This window comes from Scardinius erythrophthalmus (assembly GCF_964197995.2).
Source record: "Scardinius erythrophthalmus genome assembly, chromosome: 23".
In the NCBI taxonomy this organism is placed as follows: domain Eukaryota; kingdom Metazoa; phylum Chordata; class Actinopteri; order Cypriniformes; family Leuciscidae; genus Scardinius; species Scardinius erythrophthalmus.
The window spans coordinates 25,632,601-25,643,694 of record NC_138243.1 but is presented as its reverse complement, the minus strand read 5'-3'; the positions used below and the strand labels follow the sequence as shown (position 1 = coordinate 25,643,694).

At 38.5% G+C, this 11,094-nt stretch overlaps 2 protein-coding genes across 3 annotated transcripts in view; both read left to right on the top strand.

Annotated features, from left to right (window-relative positions):
- Nucleotides 1–54: 54 nt before the first annotated feature.
- On the top strand, nucleotides 55–3,873 carry npffr1l1 (neuropeptide FF receptor 1 like 1; the record flags this gene model as incomplete). Its single annotated transcript, XM_081355077.1, has 4 exons — nucleotides 55–633; nucleotides 1,085–1,377; nucleotides 1,567–1,666; nucleotides 3,063–3,873. The coding sequence occupies exons 2-4, from the start codon at nucleotides 1,101–1,103 to the stop codon at nucleotides 3,871–3,873; spliced, it is 1,188 nt and encodes a 395-aa protein (XP_081211203.1). The 5' UTR covers nucleotides 55–633; nucleotides 1,085–1,100.
- A 3,226-nt stretch (nucleotides 3,874–7,099) lies between these two features.
- Nucleotides 7,100–11,094, top strand: part of bmp1b (bone morphogenetic protein 1b) — a 31,252-nt gene continuing 27,257 nt past the window's right edge. For both annotated transcript variants that reach the window (XM_081355060.1, XM_081355059.1), the window contains exon 1: nucleotides 7,100–7,724. In XM_081355060.1, coding sequence (XP_081211186.1) covers nucleotides 7,586–7,724 — 139 coding nt within the window. In that variant the 5' untranslated portion in view covers nucleotides 7,100–7,585. The remainder of the gene's footprint in view (nucleotides 7,725–11,094) is intronic.

Genomic DNA, 11,094 nt, shown 5'->3' with positions numbered 1-11,094 from the left:
ACAGGGTTGGAACAACTTGAGGGTAAGGGGGGGGGGGGGGGGGGGGGGTGAACTATCCCTTTAAATCAGTTCAAACACACCTGTGCAAGAAATGAATCAGGCTAAATCTGAAAAGATTTCATCATATGGCAACAGACTGCTGGAGGCAGCAAATGTAGGAAGACTTGCATTCCTTTCCCTCCTCAAAAATCTCCTCAAAAGTAGGCTACTAAAAGACTACAACCGGAATCGTTGTGGTTGCATTTGAAATGATTTTGGTAGCTGAAACTTTAAGTTAATTTATAGCAGAACTGTAAATAGGCTAGCCTGCACGCAATCATATAGCGTAGGCTACTTATTAATTCGTAATCCACTAGGGTAAAACATCCAATAGCCTAAATGATTAACTGTATGATGTAAATGTACGTTTAAATGACATTTTCGTGTTACGTGATTCAAACTATTATGATCGATGACGTCACTCGCTTGACGTCCAGCTGTCACCGCACTAGTGGAATCTACTGTCTCGCGCGCATGTTTTCAGTTCACTGCGCTTTACGATGAAGTGAGAGTTGCGCATTGCAGCCAGAACACAGAACACAGCAACCTGCTCATCACACGAGTGGATTTAACACAGCCACACACACGCAACAGGTGAGCAGTCCTATTCGCGTTTCGACTGATATCATCTTTTCTATGATATGCTATGTTGTAAGACTTTTTTGTTGTCATTAAAACTTTTAAAATACGAATTTGAAATGGTCATACTCTGTGGCTATAGATGCTGAGCTGAATAAAGTCTCGTGTTTATACTTTGAATAACACGTATGCACAACAGTAAAAAAAAATTGTAAAATTTGTAATGCAATTATTGAAACCTAAACTATATATATATATATTATTAGAATTAGAATTATTTGACCAATTCATAATTTATTAAAAGGAAGTTCATTTCATTTTTAAACAAGAAAGTCCTTTGTGGTGTATTTAGATATCTCATCATCAATAAATTGTGGACAGTTTTTTTTTTGTTGTTGTTGCAGTATTTGATCAAACCAATATGAAAATCTTATCATTGTCATGAATTGTCATTTCCCTTTTCAAGATCCAAAATAGACAAAATGACCATGAACCTCTCTGCTGACAACCTCACTTCGGACAACTTCACGCTCCTGCCGTATTACATCCACTCGGCAGGGATGGCGGTCAGCTACATCTTCTCATACCTGCTGGTGCTGCTCCTTTGTGTCGTGGGGAACGGACTGGTCTGCCTGGTGATCATCAGGAACCGCAACATGCGTTCGGTCACTAATCTCTTCATCCTGAACTTGGCCATTAGTGATCTGCTGGTGGGAATGTTTTGTGTGCCCACCACACTGATTGACAGCCTCATCTCAGGTCAGTGGGGGGGGGGGGGGGATGGGTGTCATCATCTTCAACATCACTGCCATCATTATCAATATCATCTTCATGAATGTGACCGTCATATTCAATATCGTGAGTCGTGACTTTCATATCAGTATCATCATAATCACAGTCGTCAGATTTCTGCTTCATGTGACAATCCTGTCCTTGATTTCTCGACAGGTTGGCCTTTTAGCCAGATCACCTGCACTATGAGCAACCTGATCCAGGGCATGTCAGTGTCTGCTTCTGTCTTCACTCTGGTTGCCATAGCAGTTGATAGGTAGGTAATAATTAGTAATTTTACATACAAAAAAGGCATAAGCCTAGTCCAAGACTAAAATGCATTATTGAGCTGTTTTAACTAAAGCAACTTGCAGTGATACATCTTAAAATATGTCAGTGCCATTATTTTGTCTCAAGATGCAAAGGCATGTTTATATAAGCTACTTAAATGTCCTAATTGTCCTAAGGCCTAATTCTGGCTTAATATGCAACTTTTTTTTAACACAATAACAAGATTTAAATCATCTTCTTCCAAAAATGTGTTTTTGTCATACCCTCATATATGGTGAGCCTGTTATAAGTTCGATATTTCTGACCGGACAGGATGCTTTTCACAGGAAATAGCGTACATGCGTCACTTGCCCGTGCGTGTCTTGTCCAATCCGTAAATGGAGAAAAGTTGCTTCGGATACTTGTGTGTATGGCTGGGAGGAGTGACATAGGTTAGTTATCACATCAAGTGAGAAAGATTGACATGGATCAGCTAAATCTTTTTTTTTTTTTTAAAAAGGCCAAACAAAGGAGCTTCTGCTGGGAAAAAGAGAACATTCCAGAACTTGTAATAAAACAAGAATCAACATTGTCTTGGCTTTTCGGAGATGGCGAGAACTTGAAATGTTGCAAAACATTTGTATTGAGCAGATAAATTGCCATATGTAGCTCTCTAACAGAGTTTTTTGTAAAGCATTATCTATTGTGAAGGGTCAATTCATTATGGTTGTTATAGCGCTGTGCTGGAATTCATTTTCAAGGAAGTACTGTGTCTATTAATGGGTAAAACTACAATAACTGCAATACAGTTACAGTTTATTAATCATGTGCACAAGCAACAGCATCAAGCATGATATGTCTAAAATATCAGCAGAATAATTTTTTTTGAATAACTAGTTTTAGTTAAAGGTGCATTGCGCAAGTCTCTGAGTTTTTGCAGAACTATGCCCCCTTCTGGCGACACGCGAAACTGCAACCAGAGTTGTGCACGCGGTTACGTGGAGTTTGCGTTGGGGTTTGGGATGAACTAGAAGCCGGTCTCTTTGAATCCATCTTCTACTTTTGCCAAAGTCGCTTGAGTTGTCTTCGCTGATGCGGATAATGGCGGCGAATACACAAACCTGCCAGACATAGCCAGGTGAGCGTGAACGCGCATGACGTCATGCCCAGTCGATTCCGTCCCGAATCCCTCTTATTTATTTTACTGTACAGGATTATAGAGGCAATCGCAGAGATCATAGAAGGGCTCATTCAGCCCATCAGGCAATTGTTTAAGCATGTATGGGTTAGAAAAACGGGTATTTTGAACATGAAAAGTTGCTTAATGCACCTTTAATAATGTAATAATTATTAATTTTGTAATAATGTCCCTGTTTTTAAGCATTACACATGTCTATTGACAGGTTTACTGGGATTGTTTACCCTTTCCATCACCGCCTGAGGCCGGTCACTGCGCTCTTCGCCATCATCTTCATTTGGTTGCTCGCTTTTGCCATCATCTTTCCTTCCGCTGCAACCTTGACCGTCATTCACCTGGATGACATCTACATGGTGCAGGACAACCAGATCTACCCACTGTTTGTGTGTTTCGAGGACTGGCCGAGAGCCAACATGCGGCGAGTTTACACCACAGTTATCTTCATCCATGTGTATCTGGCCCCATTGGGTCTAATAAGCATCATGTACGGCTGCATCGCTGCCAAACTCTCCAACAACCTACGTGAGAATCGAGCTCGCTCCAGGAGGAGGATGAAAGTCATCAAGATGCTCATCATGGTTGCCGTTCTCTTCATGGTGTCCTGGCTGCCGCTTTGGACTTTGATGCTTCTTACGGACTATCAGGATCTGGACCGCCAGCAGATTGACTTCTTGAGCAGCTATCTTTTCCCTGTAGCTCATTGGCTGGCGTTCTTCAACAGTGGGGTTAATCCGATCATCTACGGCTTCTTCAACGAGAACTTCCGGAGGGGCTTCCAGGCCGCTATGGCCTGCGGCTCCTGCAACTCGGTTGGGTTGGAGATGTGTCACACGCACTTTGCTCTCCTGCCTCCAAACAAAGTATCCAACGGGAGCCGAGATGTGACCAACAGGCGGAAAGATTGCTGCTTCGCTGTAATGCCTCACGGGGCGGCTAATGGTATTCAGGGAATTCTCCTTGAGGAAATGAATGGAATTACAGCCTCCCACAGAGTTATAGGAGCCTGGATGGAGTGAAGGATTGAGGAGTTCTATATCCCAGGAGAAAGCTGTAGCATTGCCATTCTTCTCAATGGCTCAAGTTGCTCAGCTGGCACATTCAACTCTACTGTACAAGTCCGTGACCCAGATGCTGCCATCTTTGCTTCATAGATAACCAGTCCCCAAACATTTCGGAACTTTTCAGCTCGTTTGTATTTCAGAATAAACAGCTACTTTTGAATGGCTGTCAATGGATAAACACACTTTTTTGTCTTAAAGGGTAACTAAACCCCTGGTCAGAGCCTGACTCCACCCACTGGCAATATTTGAAAAATGCTGGAAAAGTAGGCAGAGCCCAGTGGAGAGGGGGCGTGCATCTGAGACTTATCTCTCTGCAGGCAAGGGCGTGGTTAGCTGGTTCCCTCTGACGTCACCGGCCACCACAACTTCCAATAGGAAAATTTAACTGCAGTAGCCACTGTTCAACCTGAAGAGGGCAGCACTCAGACGTTTTTACACCATATTTAGTAAAATTAAAATACTTTAAACACAAATGTCAAAAAAATTACTTGAATCAATGAACAGCACTAATAAAGCCCCATTCTTACAGATCATTAACTAAAAAAAGTTGGTCTAGGGTTTAGTTACCCTTTAATGGTGTAACAGGATGATGAGGATTATAAAGCCCGAACATTTCAGGTTTAAAATCTGGACTCTTAACCAAATTTAGTGTATCCAACAGCAGAGGGTCTCATTTAATGGGTTAGTGGAGATTTTGTCAATGATACCTGTTTTTCAAATTAAACTTTCGTCTTGCATCCATGGAGGATTAAATGAAATCCACAAAGGCTAAAACTTTGCATGCAAATCAACTACATCTGCTTGCAGCACGACATTTGAGTGCCACTCAAATTTTTTTTAAATAAATGAAAAAAAAAAAAAAATCAATACCAGACACACAGTACAGGATTTATCATACATATCTGGGAATAAATTAATTCAAAAGAGCAAACCAAATTTGAGCCCAGGTATATGTTCCCATTATAAATACTATATACTTGACATCATTGGACATCAAACCACAGGTGCCTTGTAGAAACTATGTATATATAAGAAATCTTAATGTTTGCTTTGATCAAAAAATGTATTAGTGATTTTTTTTTATTCTTATATTTATTTATTTTTAACATATATGACTCTTAATTCACTTTTATTGTCATTTAAACCTTCTCATATGTTTTGTCCGTAATGATTTACACAGATGGAAATGTTTTTACCTTGTTTCAGAACTCTGCTTTAAAATGCGCGAATTGTAAAGGCACTGATGGAAACAAAAGGGCAACAAACCTTTTTGTATATTGCATGAATATATGTGGATATGTGGGAGGTATTTTGTGCCCATTACTCTTGATTGAAGTGACATGTAATGTTAAATACAGAAGCACAGAGGAAAAAAAAGAAAGGAAAAAAAAAAAAGAAGAAAAATGATGTTTTTACATTGTGAGGTTATTTCATGTGTGGTGACACCATGCTGTTATGAACAGAATTCTTATCTGTCAGCTCAGTTCTTGCTGCCCGGATTTAGTGATGTTGTAATTTAAAGAGTGTTATTGCCCCTGAAAGCACCATATTATTTTGTTGCTATGTTTTCATGAGTAAAACACACTGTTACACAAGTTCATGGAATCATAACTGAAGATAAACATCACCTAACTGGAAAATAAAGCCATTTAATGTGTAAAATGTGTCCGCTAAAGAAGTTTACCGGAGTCATTTTTTAATTGTAAATATGTTAATTAAGTAGATATTATATTCATTGCTTCTGTTTTTCACCATATTAACAAATATTCTGTTAATTGTAATACCTTGCTTAGTTATTTTTATACCATGTGGATTTTGTAAAACAAGCTTGCATTTCCACTCACTCTCAGAAAAAAAGGTACAAAAGCTGTCACTGGGACAGCACCCTTCAAAAGGGTTCTAATATGTACCATTTAGGTACTGATATGTACACTTTTGGTATCAATATGTACCTTTGAGGGACTAATATGCACTCTTTAGGTACAAAGGTGTACCTTTTGAAAAGGTACCGCCACAGTGACAGCTTTTGTAACTCTTTTTCTGAGAGTGCTCTTGGGCATGAAATTCATATTTTAATAGATTGGTGCTGCTAAATGCCTCTCATATTGAGCTACTAAAACATAAGTTTTACATATACTTGCAAGTAGGGTGACCAAGGAACAGCACTCTCTGAAAAAAAAGGTACAAAAGTTGTCACTGGTACGGTACCCTTTAAAAAGGTTCTGATATGTACAGACAAAAATGTCTGTAATTGTTATTATGAACTTTTGAAAACATTATAAAATCCATATATATTCTTGTAACTGGGTGTAACTGGTCCTACTCAACCGGCTCTGAGCGGGATTCAAACTGGAGTTGCTGTGGCATGGAAGGTACCTCTTGAGGCCAGGGGAGTGAGGTTTACATGCACAGCTCTTACTGACTCTTACTGTTACACTTACCCCCCTAAACCTCACTCCCATCTGGGTCACGGCACCAAATGCAACCAGTCCCACTCATCCCATTTTGAGCGGGATTCGAACATGAGTCACCAGCGTGGGAGGTGGGCGCTCTAACAAGAACACTATGAACCACAGCCGATAGCGTAAGTATAAAAATAACAAGTCAATGGTTTTGCATTCCCTCGAGAAACTTTGCAAACATTTTGCAAGCGAACAAAAAGTTTCTCAGGGAAATGCAAAACATTGGTGAGAAAACGCAAAAAAATTTTCTTTACCATCCTTTGGGGTATGCGTAGTACGGAAACATTTTTGTTGTTGAAGTTTGTTCCTTGAACAAGTCATATCTGTCAAGATATTTAGAGAAAACTATTACAAATAGAATAAAATAGAAAAAAAAACTTTTTTTTGTTTTTGTTGAAAGGACTGTTTTTGCTTAAATCTAAATAACTAGGCTATATTAATAATAAATAATACATAACTTGCCTGGTTAAAAAAAAATCTCTTTGTATATTCTGAAATTTTATAACTTTGCCATTTTAGCATTTCTGATGGGCTTCTTTTTACTTTCGCTAAGACCGAAGTGCTCCGCTTGGAGACAACCGCAAAACATGTAGAGAGCGTTTCTGATTGGTTAATAAAGCGTGTGTCGGCATTTGCTGTTTACAGATTTTAGCAAAAAAAGAGTCACATGCAGTACGCGTTTCTGATTGGTTAAAAAAAAAAAAAAACGCGGCCTGCTCACCTGGTTCTTCCTTTGCTTTACAGTCAGATACTGGCTGTCACAGAGACAATTGTGATTCTTCAGGTCACATTTCAGATAGGAATATTTTATGATTGCTATTCAAAAAAAATCTAAGATATTGCCACTATAAGTGCAATTAACGAAATATCATTTGTTAAAATAGCGTCAGATTTGTGTTTTAAGCTTTTTTGCTTCGGCTCTTCAGTGAAATGCACGAGCGAGCGCGTTCACGTTCTTCTCCCACACAGATGGGCTCAGGACACTTTGAGTGCACTGACCTCCGATCTGTGATGTTTGTAAGCTTGGTGTTGGCACGAGGCCCGGGTATTTGAGCGAATCACTGGACTAGAATAAAGGCATTGAAGAGAGCAAAGCCTCGCCTTCCCGGGAGCTCCCATTTTCCCAAGTCCTTCCAAGCTCCCACCGTAGCCCTCAGCTCTCCGCCGGCTTCAGGTCCACATCCACATCCGCACTCATTCCCGTCATGAATTCCCTGTGGACATGTTTGCTTATGTTTAGTCTTCTTCGGCTTTTATTAACGATCGCATTGAAAGTGGATTCAAACTATCACACAAGTCCAGGAGAAAGTGATGAGGTTGACTACATGGACCCATGCAAAGCTGGTAATTGCCTATATAACAATATGTTTCTAAATTAAAAGTTTGTTTTGTTTTGTCTTGTTGCTGATGTTATTTTGTTTTGTTTAATAGCCTATACTGTTTTGTTTTGTATTATTATTATTATTATTATTATTATTATTTGCTTTGTTTTGGTTAAAGTTTTGTGATGTTTTGATTACATTTTTTTTTGGTTTAAAGTTGTTTTGTTTTATTTTGTTTGCTGTCGTGTTGCTTTATTTTATATTTTGTTTTGGTTAACATTTTGTTTTATGTTTTGTTTAATCTTGCGTTGTTTTGTGTCATTTGGATGTGTGTTGTTGTTGTGCTGCGGTGTTTTGTTTTGTTTAGCTGTGTCCTGCAGGACAGCATGAGATCTGGGACAAGTGAATGGGATCCTGGTGGTTCGGCACCTCCCCCTATCCCAATTCAGAAATCAGCATCCTCGGGCAGAGTGTGTAGAACTAAAATGTTGCCTAATTTACAGCACAAAAAAGCATTAGTTACCCAACCAAGTTTTGATGACCTGTAAAAGTTTAAGCCCTAACAGGACTGCAAATTCATTATTACTACTACTACTACTATTATTATTATTCATTATTAAATCAGCACGTTTTCAACTTGCTTACTTTTAGAGGCAATGTTACTGAGCCAGTGGCCAAGCGTATGTGATTCCCACCTGCTGATGAAATCACTAACCTTGTAGTATTGATTTTGACTAATTTAAAGGATAGTTCACCCAAAAATCATCCCATGATTTACTCACCCTTAAGCCATCAAGCCAGATATGACTATCTTCTTTCAGACGAACACAATCAGAGTGATATTAAAAAATCCCTTTATAATGGTAGTGAATGGTGGTCCTGATTTTGAAGTCCAAAAAAGTGCATCTGTCCATCATTAAAGTGCCCCACACGGCTCAGGGGGGTTAATAAAGGCCTTCTGAAGTGAAGCGATGCGTTTGTGTAAGAAAATATCCATATTTACAACTTTATAAAATAAAATAACTAGCTTCCGGCAGACGACCTACACAAGTCGACTTGCGCCAAAAGAGTAACACTTGACGCAATGTATGATGTCGGATGTCAGATGTAGGAGTAGCGTAAGCTTTGATGCCTCTTACGGTTCAAACAAATAGGGCTGGTCAACAAACTCAAACTCCTCCGACTTTTCTCTTTAAAAATTCCCATTTTAGACTTCTAAATGGTGAGCGGTGTTTTGTTTTGTTCTATCCTCTGCGCTTCCGCGTTCGTCAATACATCATGCGTCAGGTCAGGGGTTATTCTTTCACCGCAAATCGATGCATACGGCCGTCTGTCGGAAGCTAGATATTTATTTTAATTTAAGTTTTAAATAAATTCAGAAGGCCTTTATTAACCCCCTGGAGTCATTTGGATTACTTTTATGATGGATGGATGCACTTTTGGGGACTTTTGTGATGGATACTTTTATGATGGATGGATGCACTTCTTTGGACTTCAAAATCAGGACCGCCATTAAAGCTTGGAATGCCAGGACATATTTTTATATAACTCATATTGTATTCGCCGGAAAGAAGAAAGTCATATAAGAGAAGTGTTTTAAAAAAATTAGTTGAAAAGCATTTAAATTTACATATTAATCATTTATGTTTCTGACAGGGGCTGCCTAGCATTTTGGACAACTGTTCATTACCCTCACAGCATGAAGTGGGCTTCAGGCCATTGAAGGAATCAGGAATTTGGTTTGGCCCAACCAGCATTAAATTGAGACAGTTAATTTGATGCTAACAAAGAGAAGAACTGAAGTGGGAAATTGGAAGAGGAACAACTACTGCTGTCATGTATAGTGGTAATGACTAGATTCGATGGAACAAAAAGAACAGATTTTAAAGGAATTTTCTTCCGTCTTACATCGCGTATGTAAAAACCCATCGCTTTGCTTCAGAAAGCATTTATTGTCGTATGGATTACTTTTATGATGGATGGATGCGCTTTTTTAACCTTCAGAAACTCAGGCACTATTCAATGCCATTACAAAGCTAGGAAGAGCCAGGATATTATTTAATTTAAGGAAAGAAAAAAATGTCCAGGCTGCTCAAGGAGTTCAAAAAAAGTTTTTGAAGGTGCTCTTTGGGGTCGGGAATTCAATTAAATGTAGTAAAAGGAAATCCAAGGCACTCTTCTTCAGAATTATTTAAAAAGCCTTTATTGGCTTCCTTTTACATTATTTAATTTAACTCCGGTTGTGTTAGGCTGAAAGAGGAAAGCCATATACACCTAGGATGGCTTGTTGAGGGTGAGTAAATTATGGGATCATTTTCATTTTTCGGTGAACTTTTCCGTTAAATGTGAAGGCCTGTCTTTGCATCCCTTTTGCTGAAGGGAATTGTTTGGATTGAGAAGAAGGGGACGGTAAAAAGTTCGATGTCTTTAAAGTTTTACCTGAGACCTGGCAGTGCATATTGACTCAATATCTCAATATGGAACGTTGATAGATTTAGTGTCTGTATACTTTCAGTTTTGAGCAGAACAACAGTGAAGATGGATGCTGATAGTGACACATGGCCATTTTTCTGTCAAGCTGTTTAGACAGCATATTTAATTTTAACCTTTAACTGGGAACTGCTTTACCTCAAAATTGGTATGCTGTGGCTTGCTTCTTTCTTCTTTTGACACTTGGAGAACAGCGTGACAGGAGGGCGTGAGTGTATGTTTTTATATGCATGTTCATAGATTTGACAGCTTCGGGTGAAAAATTCAAGCAAGACAAAATTATACTCGTATATTTTTTGGTTTGTTTAGTAAATGTTTCAGGCTTAATAAGATGTCCTGCCAGGCTGAATATACCAGGTACAATAATAAAAGTGCTCCCTGCTGCCTCAGAGTCCATAAAACTATGAATTCTGCTGCTAGGTCACAAATTCCAGACATGAATGTTCACAGCCACTCATGCAGAGCTACGATGTCTTTATACAGAATATAAAGGATGAAAACAATTAGTAGAAATAAAAGCCATGATACCAAAATAAGGTTTTATTGCATTTAGTTGACAAAATAAACTTAAATCTATATATTTTTTAAAGATATTAGTTAACATAATATATATTTCATTGGCAAGCAGACCAACATTACAGATGATTAATCTTAATATTTTGTACAGTAAAACGTTCTCTAGAACGACGTGGTTCTATCTTCCTAATAACACACACACTAGGGATATAACAGCTATTGACTATATAAAAAGCCTTTTTTATTTTTATTTTATTTTACAAACAAACTGTATGAGAAAGCTTTAAAGGGATAGTTTGAATTTTGTCATCATTTACTCACCCTCATGTTGTTCCAAACCTGTAAAGAAAGTTTCTTTCTTCTGTTGATCACAAAAGAAGATATTT